The sequence below is a fragment of the Numida meleagris genome, chromosome 22, assembly GCF_002078875.1.
Source record: "Numida meleagris isolate 19003 breed g44 Domestic line chromosome 22, NumMel1.0, whole genome shotgun sequence".
Classification (NCBI taxonomy): Eukaryota; Metazoa; Chordata; class Aves; order Galliformes; family Numididae; genus Numida; species Numida meleagris.
Genome location: NC_034430.1, coordinates 2,847,769 through 2,863,767, shown reverse-complemented (window position 1 = coordinate 2,863,767; position 15,999 = coordinate 2,847,769). Strand labels below are relative to the sequence as shown.

At 57.8% G+C, this 15,999-nt stretch overlaps 1 protein-coding gene across 1 annotated transcript in view; it reads right to left on the bottom strand.

Moving 5' to 3' along the window:
- The window catches only part of PTPRU (protein tyrosine phosphatase, receptor type U), a 44,449-nt gene extending 29,723 nt beyond the window's left edge, over positions 1–14,726 (bottom strand). The window contains exons 1-7 of the mRNA XM_021375270.1: positions 14,591–14,726; positions 7,637–7,765; positions 2,859–3,130; positions 2,609–2,690; positions 2,062–2,177; positions 1,783–1,957; positions 1,038–1,331 (exon numbers count right to left, since the gene is read on the bottom strand). Coding sequence (XP_021230945.1) covers positions 1,038–1,331; positions 1,783–1,957; positions 2,062–2,177; positions 2,609–2,690; positions 2,859–3,130; positions 7,637–7,765; positions 14,591–14,663 — 1,141 coding nt within the window. The 5' untranslated portion in view covers positions 14,664–14,726. The remainder of the gene's footprint in view (positions 1–1,037; positions 1,332–1,782; positions 1,958–2,061; positions 2,178–2,608; positions 2,691–2,858; positions 3,131–7,636; positions 7,766–14,590) is intronic.

The window sequence follows — 15,999 nt, the reverse complement described above, 5'->3', positions numbered from 1 at the left end:
ATTTACATGATCAGTAGGGAACAGACAGCCCAGCATCCCCGGGCCAACACACACAGATATGAATAGCAATTCAGCAAGAGCTCAGCTAACGAGGATGTCTGCAGGCACCAACATCGCTGAATATATCCATGCAATTAGTGCCAGCACCAAGCCACCGGTGCTCACAGTTGCTAACACAGCTGCACGGACACAGGCACAGTGTCAAACACGGGTGACAACATGGGGCATCTTCTGCTGCCCCAGGGCAGGATGCTTTTATCCTTTAAGCAGATTCTTCCAGGGTCCTTTTGGGTCAGATCCTGCAATGCCCATTGCCACCACGGGCTGGTCCAGAGATGCTGCAGAATGCAGGTTGGCACGTCCTGGAGGATGTGGGGCTGGTGACCAAAACGCAGCCACTTCTCAGGTAGAAGAACAGCGGCTGCTTAATCCCACCATGTGCTAGGTTGGGAGTCAAATCCATGCTTGTATCACACAAGAAGAGCACTGGAAAACTGGACTGGAGATGGAGACCATTGGAAATGGAACACAGAGCGGCCGTCATCAGCTTGGAGGTAATCATGAAACCCAGGCTTACCCGCAGTACTTGTAAGAATTGACTGAGAGAAATGCTCCTGCCAGCAGCACCCTGTTAGGGGTTTGCACCTCCCGGTCTGCTCCTCCACTGATGTCAGAAGCCAGCCCCTCAGGGTCAGGGACACAGCCAGAGCTGCAGTGCTGCAGTCCCAGGATGTCCCAGCCCCACGGCAGTGTCCTGCCCCACTCCTGCCATGCATTGGTGTGACAGCACAGGAACAATGTGCACAGGGGTGGCAGGTCCCAGCTTGCTGCCATGTCACCAGCACGATGACAATGCAGGGACAAGCCCATCCCTGCGCCCTGGTGGCTGCTTTCAAGCTCAGAAGGAAGGATGCTGCTAGCACAGCGCTCTCAAAGGAACGCCCGCAAGGACAGGGATCGCATCCCCTCCACCAGCAGCAGCAAGGCCTGGCTGGTTAAAAACAATAAAATAAGCTCCCAGAAAGGAGCCAACCCACCTGCACACTTGGTGCGGCTGATGAGCGGGGGTCCCGGCTTGCCTGTGCCCCCTTCACCGGGGCGCGTCAGCAGGACGCTGATCTCATACTCTGTGTCAGGATCCAGGTGCCAGAGCTTGTAGGTCTGCATGTTGACGGCGTGCACCTCTGACCAGGGCCCCGAGGTCATGCGGTACTCTATCTCCTTGCGCACGATGGGGCCGTCGCCGATGATGGAGTTGGTGTTGAGCTGGATGATGAGGTAGGTGGAGCCAGCCCGCAGCAGCTGGGGGGGTGCGATGGGCGTTGGGGGCTCTGGAAGAGAGAGGAGAAGCAGCTGGAGCATCTCACCCCATCCCAAAGCTGGAGCATGCCTGCCCAGAGGACAAGCAGAACTGTGGTAAGGGAACAGAAGTATTGGAGAACGCAATCCAGTCCTTAAATTTCAGCCTGCGCCATATGTCCTGCATCTCTCTAACAGCCCTGGAAGCACCAGGCTTTCACATGACCAAGTCTTATTTTTAGAAGATGCATTGCCCGGCATTCACTAAGGTACCACAAAATTTCATCGGAATGAATGAATTCCCTCCAACCGCAATCAAGAATCAACGAACGAAGGCCAGCAGGAAAGGCAGTTTCCCAGTTTTACGTTGAATCTTTGCGTGCTGACCTGTTTGCAGCGAGTTAACGCAATCTCAGTCCTCTGACCCCCCTGGAATCAGGAGCAAGCCGAGAGCAGCGCATAGGGGTGACAGTGGGCACCCACCTTTCACGATGAGCTCGGCAAAGTTGGAGACCCCCGAGCCGCGGCTGGACTGGGTGACACAGCGGTACAGGTCCTGCTCGCCCTTGGACACCTCGTCCAGCTGGAAGGTGGCCAGGAAGCGCCGGTGGCTGATGTGCTTCACGGAGGCAGCGGGGACCACTTCGCCGCTCTGCCTCTGCCCAGCGGGGAGAGGGAGGTGTGAGCAGGGCTCAGCGTGGTGCTCAGAGCCACCAGACGTGGGCCCCCAAGGGCGCAGTCCTCGCCACGCACGGATCTCACCTGCATGAGGAAGCGCTCCGCCTCGGCGGCCTTGCCTGCAGCCACGCACTGGAAGGTGGCATTCTGCCCCGCGTTCACCTCCACGTCACCCAGCCGGGAGAAGTGGGGGGCTTTCGCTGCCGTGGAACAAGAAAAGAATTAAGGAGGCTCCTGTCTGCCCCCAGTCTCCACTGCAGCCCCCAAACTCGCCCTGTTGGAGCCAAGCTCGCAGCTGGCAGCTTCCTGCAAGTGAAGGATGGGATCGAGTCCCATCTGCGTGGCCCAGCCCTGGGTCCCTCCCAAGAAGCCCACAGAGATACTCCTAGGGTAGGACTTCCATCCCTGCAGGAGCCTGCACTTCCCCGAGGTCCTGTGACAACTGAAGCAACGTGGGAGCTGCTGGTGATGGAGGCAGGGCTGCCCAAGGAGATGCGACCTCCACCACCCTGGTGACAACAGGACACTCAGGTGCCACCAGGCTGCACCCCAGCGCTCACAGTCCCCAGGAGCATCCCAGCCCAGCAGCTCCCACCACTCAGCAGCACCCTCAAGTTCCACCCACACTCACAGCACGGATAATTCAAGAGTAAGATGTCATCCAAGCCAAGGTAGCCCCGGCGCTCACTGGAGATCACCGCCTCAAACAGGACCTGTGGCACCAAACAGAGGGGTCAGGCACAGCGGAGCGGCCCCCTAACCCAGGACCGAGCCTTTGGAGCTGGCCCCATCTCCTGAGCAAAGGGATTTTAAGGCACATTTACAGCAGACGACACGGGGTCTGAAAGAGATGGGGGGATCCGGGTACGGGGAGGACTCACCTGGTACTCGCTGGGCCAGAACAAGCTGACAGCCAGCTCGGCCTGGTGCCACTGGCGGCCGTGGGACCCTGAGGCATTCCAGACCGCGCTGCCCACCGGGCCCCCCGTCACCCGCACGTAGGCACTGAGGGTGCCGGGGCTGTGGCCATCGCGGCTGTACATGAAGTAGCTGAACTGCAGGCAGTGGGTGTCGTTCTCGCTCAGCGCCTGGAAGAGCAGGTGGGCCCGTTGGCCCGTGGCGTGCTGCGAGGCGTTCACCATCAGGTAGGAGCCTGAGGGAAGGGGAGAAAAGAGAGAGCGTGCAACCGTGCCTGGCCTCGGCCCTGGGGTGAGGACACGGAGGAAACGGGGGGACCCTGAGGATGAGGAAAGGCTGAGGGAGAGGGTAACCCCAGGACACCACATCCCACTGCACGTGCCACCAAGCCCTTAATGGCTTCAGTGCCACCGCAGACTCTGCAGCTTCCCATTAATGCCCACAGCTCCAGCAACGAGCCCCCACCCTGACCCGGCCCATTTAATTCCCATTTCCCTCGTATCATTGAGCACGCAGTTGTTGCTGATTTTAAACCGTGCTCAGCAGGCACTCGCAGGGATAAAAGCACTCATCAGCGTAACGAGCCCACCGGGACGCCCGCATCCTGCTGCCCCCATCCCCAGAGCCTTGGGTCCCCCACCAGCAGGTGCTGCTGTGACCCAAAGCCACCAGCGGCACCGACGCTCACCCCAGGGTGATGCTCACCCTTAAGGACAGATACCCAAAATGCAGCACCCACCCTGCAGCCTGTGCTGCAAAACCCTGCCATGGAGCAGCAGGAGTCCCGGAGCCACCGGGGTCTCATGGCCAGCCCTAGCCCCCCAGCCCAGAAAAGACAAGATCATTAATATTCCATCCACTTTAATAACGGCACACGCTGTAACTAACAAAGCCAGGCCATTTATCCAAGTCAACCATTGTTTTCCTGACAGCAGCCCCTTAATAATTAATAGCTCCCACTGCTGTTTAATTTACGTGAATCCATGCGCTGTCCTCCCACCAAGTGGCTCCGTGGGCACCAACTGAGCCTTGCAAGGGCACAGGGACACCCACGTGCGCAGGAGCTGCACCCATGGGTGGCCCCATCTGCGCCTGTGGAAAGGCTGTGCTGCACCGCAGCATCTCCTCCATCACATCCTTAGAGATTGCAGCCAGCAGGATGGAGTGGGGCAGTGGCCAAAAGAGGAAAGAAATCACCAAAAAAACCCCCAAATTTGGGGCCATATCTATAGGTCTGCATTGCCACTCAGCATCCAAGCCCCTCCAGGCAGATGTTCAGGGTGAAATAAACTTGTTTTCTCAGGTAACGCAGCTGCTTTTCACAGAGAGGAAGCCAGCACCAGCACGTGGCTACTCCTTCTGTAGCTGTCATGGCTTTTTTTCCTTTTTCCCCAGCAAAATTATTTACTGCACCAAGAGCCAACCCCAGCCCACACCGCGCTGCCCATGGGACACCTCCAAAAGCAACCTCAGCCCACCTGACTTTCCAGGCTCTCATCAGCACACAGAGCCCTCCCTCCTGCCCACGAATAAAACCAGAGGACGTGAAAAATAAAGAGGCTGAAACTAAAATTAGACCCCCGAGGAGTTATTTTAAAGACTGAGCTGTGTCCGATGGGACTGCTACTGCAGCATCACCACTGAACACGGAGCCCTGGCTGGCAGCTCCTCCTTGCTCAGGCAACAGGCTGGGTGGGTGTATCATCCCTCAGCAGCCCCTGAGCTTTTTTGCAGGTATTTTTCCAAATTTCAGTGTGTTTCCAGCTGTTATTCAATGCAGCCCAATTCCAAAGGCAGCACGGCCTCAGCTGGGTGCCCCCAGGAGCAGCAGTGGGGCAGTGCCAGCACGTGGGGACAGCAGCGCCTGGTCCCAGCGCACTGTGCAGCCCCACAGGGCTTGTAATTAAAAATTATCCTAACTGCTTCAGCAGACCCAGAGCCCAGGAGGCAGAGAGGCTGCATCCCTGCCCTGCAGCATCCCAGAGCCACAGGGCTGGCCACTCAGAGTGCAGTGCAGCATCACAGCTGCGTTTTTGGAGCCCTGTCCTCACGCAGGCAGCACAGCCAAACCCACTGCAAAAAGCACAGCAGGGGAATTATTTCCAAACCCCACACGAAATGGGCATCTCCAGCAGCCACAGAAGGGGGACACAACCCACCAGGGTGGCTGCAGCCCCCCAGGAAACCACATCCCCCCTCCCCAATGGCATTGAGTCCATTAGTGCAGGCGGTTTGATCGATGCCGTGCTTCGTTTGTTAAATCCTTTCTCCCCCGTTCCATCCAATGTAAGGTCGGCTTTAATTGACATGCCAGCCCTCAGGGCTGTCACCTCCCCTCGTCACTGGGAGTAACGAGCCAGCCCCCCCGGACAGGCAGCCCCTCTGCCTGGGAGGACATCGGCAATTTAATTTAATTTAGTTTTCAGGTGGGCTTCCAGGGAGAAGTCCAAGCGCTCTGCGGAGACACAGAAGAGTTTCAACAGCGCTAAATAACGTTTCAAATGAAAACAGAAATAAGTTTCTGGCTGTGCTCCCGATGGGAAAAACAGCACGTTGGCAGGTTAAAGTGGTCAGGAAGGAGCATCTGAGGTCCGAGCTGCAAAATCCCCTCTGCCCCCAGAGTCTGTGCATGGCACAGGACCAGTCCCTGTGCAAGGTCCCCAGCCTCGCTTCCCCATCTGGGGACATCAGCCCTTCCTCAGATTCCAACCAGCTGCTTTGGGAGCACACACAGCAGCCCAGCCCCGCTCCCCCCTCAGCCTCACATCTCATTCAGTTTTTATCCCAAGGAAACCACAGAGAGGGGATAAAATGGAGAGCAAGCAGCAGCACCCAGCTCCTGCCCTGAGCATCACCCCAGAGAGCCCCAGCACCAACCCCACCATCACACGGGGGCTCGGAGGTGCCACACCTGGGAGCCACAATCAGGGTCAGTTTTCCAAGCCTCAGGGCTCAGCGTGTGATTTACAGAAGAGACAAGCAGGGAAGTAACTGTTCCACGGAGGGATCTTTTGAATAGCACTGAGTTTGGAAGGAAAACTTGTCTTTTTAACGCTCTGCAACGCAAACCTAGCGAAAGAAGCCCTTCAAAAAGCTGTGCTCCATCCTGCACCTGCTCCACCCAGCAGATCCCAGCGTTACTCCGGCAATCCCAGCCCACTCTCAGCCCGAGTGTGGGCAGAGCAGCACGGCAGCCACAGGGCTGCAGCCCACAAACAAGCTGAAAAAGCAAAACTGCAACGTGGGAGAGACCCATCCGTCTTCTTTATGAGAAAGAGGGAGACGAGTCAAGATGGAAAGAGAGAGGGAAAAACAAACACAGCGAGAAAACAAAAAGAAAAGGGGAAGAAAAGGTAGAGGCGGGTGGCCAGCAGCCAGCATCCGCTCAAATAAATCCTGCGCTCCTTGAAGCTGGCCCATCTCCAAGAAAAACTCATTTTAATCCGAGACCACGAGACTCCTTTGTGAAGTGCTCCCCGGAGAGATCCTGGTGCTGAGCGATGGCGTTCCTGCTGGGGGCCGCCTTGGGGGGGCCCCCCGGAAGGGGCTGAGCACCCCCCGGGTGCCACCCATCGCTCGCTGACCCAAGCTGGGGCTGGGACCCTTCCCCCTGCACACCCAGGGGTTGCACCATGCCACGCTGCAGGCTTCAGCCCCAGCATCCTGCCCGCAACGGCTGCATCCCCGTCCCCACCAGTGCTGAGGTTCAGCTGGATAATCAGATGAGCTCCCTGCATTCCTCTCAGTGCTTTTCGCTGTCTCACAGTTGCATCCTCGAGCAAAGCAAGCGGCCCCAGATTCGGGACCAAGCATGTTCTCCACCCGACCCCCTCAGCCACCTGCAAGCCCCCTGGCTTTCAACTGGTACGCTTTGTTGCTGCTTTTTAAATTGCAGCTGAAAACTGAGCAGAAACCCCAATTACAGGCTTGAGACTCTGACATCCACCCCCAGCATCCCCTCCCCAGCTCTGCTTCCCGTCTTGCTGCCCCCAGGTAAAAGCCCCATCAAAGAACAAATTAGGTTAGCTCAGTTTAGAGCAATTATCTCCATTCTTTGTAATTATTCCTGCAGCACAGGGCTCCTTTGGATGCCCAGGATGCTCCAACTCCCCTCCAGCCCCCAAATGTCACCCAGGGCACTGTCCAGGGAGAGGGCTCACAGCAGCCCCCCCATCCCAGCCATCAAAGCAAGGAGCTGGATCCACAAAGTAACAATGAGTGGCTTCAAAGCAGTGTGATTTTAAAAGAGAAGAGAATCTCCATCTGCATTTCTCCTCTCACAGCTCCCAAGATGTCAGGGCTGCCTGCAGCTCACAGCCACGAGCCTCTGCCCATATCACAAGAGCCAGAAGCACACTTCTCCCTTTCCCATGACTCCTGGAGGTGGGAGTTTCTCACTAACCACAAAATACAGCAGAAAGGAAAGAGAAGAGGGCAGCTGCCCCAGCAGCGCGCTGCTGGATGTGGCTTTCAGGAGGGATTTGGGGTGCCATCCTGGCACTGCTGCAAGGAGAGCCCAGGGAGGGGGCTCACCTCCCCCCAGCACAGCCTCAAGTCCCATGTCCCCAAGCTGTGACATCCCCAGGGCCGCGCTGAGGACCAACACAGCTCATCACACTTTGCCAATGGGGCACAGCAGCACCCCAACCACGAGACAGAGGGTAAATCAAGCCCCAGTCAACCCAGGGGCAATTCCCATCCCAGGCGTGTGCCCAGCTCTAGGTTTGGGGTCGGGACTCACCGTGGGGCAGGTCGGCCGTCAGGTGTGGTACCATGTAGCTGTGGACCAGCTCCCACTCAAAGTCATCGTCCTCACCCTGGCTGTACTCGCACTGGTTCAGGTCGTCGTCCTCCTCGAAGGTGCAGCCCGCTGCAGACAGACACACAGACACATCAGCCCCGGAAAGCAGCTGCTCTCTCCCCAGAAGCCCAGCTGGGATGGATGCTGCTGCACCCTACAAAATATCGGGGTGCACCAGGGCATCCCCCCACGCTCCCACTCCTGCAAACACGGGAGCAAAGCTGCCCCGTGCATCTCCAGCCACTGCCAACAGAATGCATCGGCTGCCTCCACCCCTCAGCTCCCATGCAATGATACGAGCTGCCAGGCCTCAGCCCCAGGGAGGTCACAGCTGACTTTGGACCTGCTGACCTCAGAGGTCTTTTCAACTGCAACGAATCCATGACCCAACTCGAGCTGCAGCGCAGGAGCAAGGTCACGACAGCTTCGCTTCCCAGAGGCTTGCTACTAAAACAGGAATTTCCCCCACCACACAGCACTGACTGCAGCCATTGCACAAGAACCCACAACTGCACAGACCTTGCTTTGGCCTTTAGACCGTGAGCTCTGCAGATCTGTGCGTTGCTGCCACAGCAGTGCCAAGTCTCAAATGAGACCTCGTGCAGCAGCCACTGCCAAACTCCCAGCTGCAGGCTGCCACCTCTTAGCACCTTTAGTTTTTTTGTTCCCTTTGCAAAGAGCAAAGCTGAAAGCTGCACCAAAGCCAAAAGCTGCACATTCGTGGTCCTGAGGGCTCCACATCCATCCCCCTCCATCCCTTCTCCATCCATCCATCCATCCTCCCATAGGAAAAGGAGCTCTGGGGAGCTGCTGCATGCTGCCTTGTTAACACTGCCCCATTGTTTTGCTAAAGTCACTTTGAATACAAGTATGGGGCTTCAGGGATCGTTAAGCCCCTGGGCAGGTGAGGGCAAGCACATTAGGAAAGCTCTGAGCAAACAGAAAGAAAAAGGCAAACATCCCCTGAATGGGACAGTGGGAAAGCAGAGCCCAGGTCAGGGTGACACCACTTCTATGTCGGTTTTTTTTGTATTTTATCCCCAAATTACACTGTCCAATCCTCCCCACTGCCGGGGTATGTGGGCTCGGAGGGCGGGGACCCCACAGATCTCCTCCTGCTGCAAGGAGCCCCAAAACAGCAGGGCTGCCAAGCCCACCGCTGCAAAGAAACCTGGAAGATATGCACAGAATTGTTCATCCCATCACTTAACATACACGAGAACAGGACTGAGCTTTCCTCTCCCTCCTGCTCAAAGCACCAGGGAGCACTCGGGCTACAGCATCCAGGCTTTGTTTCCTCCCTAGAACCACAAGAACGGGAGAACTTCTTTGAGAAGGACTGAAAGCAAATCTTCTGCCATTCAGAGAGCCGAGGAGAGGAGCCTGCCCGCTTCCTCAGAGCCCCTCACTAAAAGGAGCATTTGTGCTGCTGGGCTGTGCCAGCCCCTCACGGCCGCGCTGTGTGCGGATGCGCTCCCGGCTCCTTCCCATCCCAGCATCTCCGGATCTGACAGCGCCCGCCACCTGGCTCAGCTTCCCAACGGGAAGGAGAAGCAGAAATGGGACAGTTTTCTAGCTGAAGGAAAGGAAAACAGGCTAAAGCGTTGGAAATTTCTAAGCACAGTGATTTGGGGGAAGGAGGAAAAAAAAAAAAAGCGCATGCGTTTTCCTTCTGAAGTCTGCTGAGTAGGGTATCCCAAGAGGGAGAAATTTGTTTGTGGGGATGATTTATCCTGTCCCAGAGAGCAGCAGGGCTCTGTGAGGAGCGTGGGGCTGTGTCCCAAAGAAGGATTCCCCATCCCTGCTCCCACAGAGCATCCTCTCCGCTCTCCTCCCGCAGCCCCTTCTCCGCACTGCACAGTGGTACCCAAGCTCCCAAAGCCCCACACCCCAGTGCCCAACCCAGCATCCTCCAGCAGCTGTGATAGAATCACAGAACACCTCGTGCTGGGAGGGACCAGCACGGTCCAGGCAGAGCCAGCTGCCCTCGTGCCACTCCCCAAAAATGTAGGGTTTGCCATCGTGCTTGCAAGGCTTCAATGCAACCCCAAATCCCCACCTGCGAGCACCGGGATGGCTTTATCCACCCAACGGATGCTGGCAGCGGCTTGTGCTCCATGGGAGCTGCTCCGGGTCCAAATGCTCCCTAAAAAACTTAACAGCGGAAACACGGAGCCCCCGCATCAGCCCCTGCCTTGGTTCAGTGCCAGGGAAGGAGCAGCTCCGAGAGCTGGAGGAGGTGAGAAGCAAGCAGCAAGAGCGGATTAAAATATCAGCGTGGGCACGACTGCCTGGTGCCAACAGCTCCGAGCATCCCAGATGATGCTGGAGCAGCCCAAATTAGCCGACAGCCCCCGAAACCCAGGGGATGGAGAGGGAAGAGACGACGGATCCATGCAGAGGAAGGAGGAAAAGAGAACACGGAGCAGCAGGCGTGCCTGCCCACCTCTTCCATGCACCGAGGCGGTGTTCCTCTTGCCTTGAAGTTAATGATGCCCTTTGCTGTTTAATGCCATGGGAACACGCTCTGTGAGCTTCTCCTTGTTGTTATGGAGCATCCCAGGGACGTGCAGATGGGGACCCAATGCAGCATCCCACAGCGATGCTGCATTGACCCCAATCAAAGAGAGGCTTTAGAAACAGGGCTGTGCCCAAATGCAGGCTGCCCCGAGCTGTGGATAACGCATCAGCCAACGTCACTCCCATGTATGTCTGAGTAAGACACTCTCGGTTCTGCCCTTACCTGCAAGGCAAGGTCTGGAATCCCCCCATGGGAGCGCTGGCAATGGGGTTCCCCACTCCCACACCCCTCTGGCAGCCCCAGCTGGCACCAGGTTCCCTCCAGCCACAGCAGAAAACGGCAGCGATGGGACACGCACCAGGACGGGGCAGCCAAGTACCAGGGACACCCAGGACATGGGATGCTGCACGCTCCCTTGCTGCAAGCACGAGGCACCACACAGCTCCCAGCCCAACAGCAGCACCCGGCTGCGCTATTTCCAGGCTCTGCTGGAAGGAAGCTCCCACGTGCAGGCAGCAGACGCGGGGGACTGGGAACGCATCCTGCAAGCTCGCGCTGCTCCCTGCAGCAGCTCAGTCCACGCACCGCTGCCTCCCTCCCCCCAACCCTGCTGGTGCACAATGCCCCATGCTGCAGCACCTCAGCCCAGTGCTGCCCCAGCCCCAAATCCTGTCCCTCTCTCCCCCCAGTTGGAGTTTCTGTAGCTTCAAAGCCCCTGGAGTCTGGCAAAAAAGGAGCCAAGCACATGGGACATGAACACAACAGCCACCCTGTGCACACTGCTTCGTGCATCACACACATCAGATCTCGCCATAACCCCAATCCCTGCTTCTCTCCGTTGCCCACTTTGGCAAAATAGAAATGTCTTTAAAAAAAAAATTTACTCATTTCCTGGACCCGATAAAAGCTGATTAGAAGGAGATGGAAAGCAGCGACATTAAGATTCTTGCCAGCAGTTTGTTTTGCTTCTCCAAATGATTTTAAATATTGCGTTTAATAGAAAAATAATTTGCTCAGCTGTAAGAAACGTCAATTTGCAACTTGAAGCCTTGTATATTAGCCAAAGAAGCTAATGCGTAAACATTAGCAGCTCCAACAACGCATGGGGTTTAGCCAATGCAATTCCAGGGAGAGAATAGCCAGATATTAAGACAGAGGATTTGCATAATAAGTCACTTACGCTTGATAACCCCAGCGCCTGGCACGGGGCTGGGAGAACAACATCTATCCACCAGCAACCACAGACGTCATCCATCTGGGTTTGCTACAGACCCCCCTGATGGCTTCCACCTGCAAAGCCCCCACTGCTGGGACCCAAAGCCCCAAGTGGGGAGCACCCGGTGCTGAGATGCTGCAGCACACACAGACCCCACGGGAACTGGGGAAGGAATGCAATGCAGCACAGGGAAAATGCAACGTGGAAGGGGCTGCTTGCGGGCCGCCGAGCTGCAGCAATACGAGCACTTTCATAATTAACCGTCACTTAATTAACGAAGTCAGGGCTGCCTCTTTTGCACCACAGGAAGAAAAACAAACGCAGGCTTTTGGAAACCCCTGTCCTGCAGTTATCGATTGCTCGCAGCGCAATTAAGGCTCGGGGCTGACGGGCAGGCAGCTCTGCTCCTCCTGCTCTTTTGGGGGGAAAAATGGCAAAAAAAAATAAAAATAAAAAGGTGACTTGGCCTCTCCTGCCCCTCATTACCAGTGGGTGCCCGTGGGGAAGGCTCCCTGCTCCATGTGCTGCCTGGGAGCCACGCAGAGCAGGAGCAATCCCATTGCAAAGCGCAGGCTGGCAGCTCCAGGTGTCGGTATGAGCACGCTGTAAATCCGGAGCCACCGGAGCCCTCCGCTGCCTTTCCCAGAGGCTTATTTATTGCTTTTAATACCTCCCTTCCACTGCTCGCAGCGCTGTCTGCGGAGCCAGGTTTGCTCTGCAAATGGTCTGTGTCATTTGTCAAAAAATTGAATTCCTTGTTTTCTCTCCGGCACACGCAGGGGCTCTGGGGAGGGCTGTGCTAGGCGGCGTGCGCGGCGCTGCCCTGCTCTGCTCCCAAACACACAGCAGCCAGTTGCTCAAATACAGCAGGGACACTGCAACGCCAGGCCTTGCACCGAGCTCCAGCTCGGACCCAAACTTTGCATTTTCCAAACCCTGCATTTTGCTGCAAGCAGGCGGACGAGAGGGAGAAATGGGCACGGCAGCGCCGGGTGCATCCCGGCCATCGCACAGCTTCGCTCTTCTCCTTTCTCTTCCATCTGTTGCATCTCAGCAGCTTCTCCCACGCAGAGGATGGGCCCACGTGGGGACCTCATCAAGGCTGGGCCCTGGGCACGCACACTGGGGACTCACTCGATGAGTGATGCTGATAAAAACAGGAACTCCGCAGGGCGGAGATGCGCTGCTTCACTTTGATATTGTTAACATAGGAGTGAAGCGGGCCCGCTGTCGGCTGGGAAACAAAAAAATCAATGGAACGTTATCACGCAGCAAGGGGAGGCAGAAGGAGGCTGTTAGGCTGAAAATAAGACCAAAAATAAAGTGAACAGCAGAGGGAAAAGGCAGCACTGGGCGGCAGCAGCAGCACTGCAGCCCCTTCTGCCCCTGTGCAGGAGCAAAGGGATCAGCAGGGTCCCTCCCCACTGCAACACCACCAGCCTGGATGCAGCTGGGTGAGCCACACCTGGGTATTATGCAGTGAGCATTCGTTCAGGTAACTGCAGGGGGCACTAAGGCATCTCTGCATGCTGCTGATGGGTGCAGGCCCAGGTGGCACCTGGACCAGCCCAGGACAGGGCAAACGCTTCCTATTTGGTGCTGAGCCCCCAGGCACCACCACTCAGGCTTCTCACTTCGTGTCAAGCAAAATCTTTGGAGGTTCCCAGCCAGTCAACAACTCCCCAGGCTCTGCCAGTGCCACACAAGGGCCCATGAGGAATATGGGACATCCTGCGTCCAAGGACAGACACCAGCCTCATACAGGAGGCTGTACCCCACAGAGCATCCCCAGCTGTGCAGCCCTGTGGGCACCTCCAGGTCCATCCAAGCAAGGAAACGCTGTTTGTCCGCGATCCATTCATCCACCACACGATGCTCCATCTCCTTCAGTGCATCGGATTCCAGCAGCAACAGGAAGACCCCAGGCAGCCCCCAAAGGCCCCTCACCGGGCAGCAGCTGAGACACAGCATTTCATGCCTGCGATGCCATCACCCCCACGGCACCCTAGCTGCAGTGATGGGATGCAGACAGGCAAAGCACTGGGCTGGAGCAGGGAGTGCTCCCATCTGTACTAATTGGGATCACTGTAGTGGATGGCTGTGGCACAGGGACACACGTGAGGCTCAGACAGCCCGGGGGCTCCGTGCCACTGCCTCGGTCAAACCAGCAGAGCCATGGGGACAGCAGCCTTGTTACCACGATCAGGTCACCGCAGTCCCCTCGTGCTGTCGAGGTGGAGGGGCTCAAACAGCAGCTCAAGCCACAGCCCTCATTAAGTTAATGGTGTCACACCAGAGCTCACGCACACAGTGGGGTCCAGGCAATCAGATCGGCCTGCTGGCACACACAGGGGTCTCCCAGACCAAAGGGTGAGGCAGCCACAGCCACCCGGTGACAGGCCATTCCCCGCTATTTTTCAAGCTACATCACAAAGCGTCGACTCGGAGCGTTGCAATATTTGCATCCTCCAGCTCCAGCCCCGCACGCCCCACGCAGGACGGGTTGTGCCACCCCGCGGGGCGCAGGGTCCCCACGCACGGGGACATCGCTGCTGCAGCGGCCGCCGCGTCCCCGCTCCCTCTGGCGGCGGCGGCCGCTCACGGCACAGCGCCCGAAGGGCAGGGAGAAGTCAGCTCCCAAATTTGGGTGGGGGGGGGGGGTCGGGCACAGGGGGACGGCTCGGAGACACGCAGCCACCGCAACGCGTGGGCTCTGCTTCGGGTGGGCGTGCAAACCCGATCTCCCCGCAGGAGGCGACACAAGCCGGGATCTGAGCGAAGCCAGGCTGCTGCTGGGGACACGGCACAGCCCGCGAGCAGTGCCAGGGCTCAGCACCCCGCGGTGCACAGCAGGAAAAGCGCTGGTCACTGCCAGCACTGGGGGGGGGGGGGGTTTTGTTTGCCCCCAATCTGCTGGGTGGGAACGGGGCTGAGCCTGAGCTTTGCAGCAGCGTCGGACTTTGGACCCACGCAGCGAGTGCACCAGGAAACAGCTCCGCCAACACCAGCGCCCTGGGAGCAGCAGTGGGGAAGTGCCCCGTGGTGCCTGCCAGCCCCCACCCTCCTCCTCCTCCTCCTGCCCACAGCCGCCCTTCGGCCCCATGTCCCCAGGATGCCCCGCAGCTGTGCCAGGGCCCAGCACCTCCCCGGGCCTCACCCGGATGCATCCCAGCGCTGAAACCAACAGCAGCTCTGCCAGGCGGCGGCGGAGCGGGGCTCCAAGAGGCCATCTGCAGCGGAAAGAGAGAGCTCTGTCTCCAGGACGGGTTTATTTGAAGGCTGCCAAGAAGGAGGCAATCAGCCCGGGGCTGGGGGGGGGGAAGCGCTGGGAATCCTCCTCGCCCTGCAGGGAAAAGCCTCGGGTTCCCCAGTATCACAGCTTTGGGACTGGGAGAGTGCCACGGTGTGGGGCAAAATGTGGGGACAGGAGCAGTGGCCCAGGGGCAGCTGCAGAGCAAAGCCCCCGGCTGCCTCTGGGAGAGCAGGAGGAGGAGGAGGGCTGGGAATGTGACATTTAATCACGCAGCAACGAAAGGTTCCCAGACATGTCTAATAAGACAATTACAGTGCATGTTAATAATAGATTATTAAAAAGCTTATTTATGGAGGTTTAAGCAGGCAGATGGCAGGGCTGTGTTGATAAGGCTCTCCCCAGCCCTGCTCCGAGCATGCGGAAGGGATTTACCTGCTCCTGCTGCTTAACCCCTTTGTGGCTACCGTGCAAACACCTGGGGGGGGGGAATCTTTAAGGGGTGCCACCAGCAAGCAAGGGGAGCAGAGCCTGGGGGGGAAGTGGTTCGCAGGGCTCTGTGCACCATGCTGAAAAATGGTCGTGAGCAAAACAAGCTCCCTCCTGGTGCCAAGTGGGGGGAATACACCCGATTTGGAGGAAAAACACCGCCCCATTGGCCGGGGGGTCAGGAGGCTGCTGATGCCCGGGGAAGGGGTCAGAGCCTCTGATTTCCAGGGCTTGGATCCTGCTGGCTGCGAGCGGGGAACGCTCCCCAGGAAGCTGAGACTTGGAAGGTTCGCCTGAGTTTGGATAAGGGAAAAAATGCTCAGCGCGGGCCAGGAGGTGACTCACCAGGACGGCGGGGCAGGTCCAGCACCGCCCCCAGCCCAGGAAAACAACCGGGAAGGGCAGCACCGGCGTCGGAACAGGGAGCAAAAGCAAAGCAGATGCACTGAGTGAGGGGGAAAAAAACAGCACCGCAGCCTCCACCAGAGGCAGAGCACAGCACCGCGTCCAGCCCGGAGCTCTGACATCCCCCAGCTCTGCTTCACCCCCACGGGCAGCAAAATCCTCCGTGTCCCGGTGCTGCTGGGGAGAGGGGAACACAGAGAGATGAGAACGGGGGCACAGGAGGAGGGTGCTGCATCCCAGGGACAGCAGCACGAGCAGGAGCTTTTGGAGCATCCTGGGATGTGGGGACCCTGCGAGGGGTCTGCACCATTACCCCGGTACCAGCCCCAGGGCTCAGCAGCACAGAGCATGGCATGAAAAGCACAGAAATGCGAATGTCACAGCAGCCAAGGGAATGATCCCTCACAACGCAGCAGAAAAGG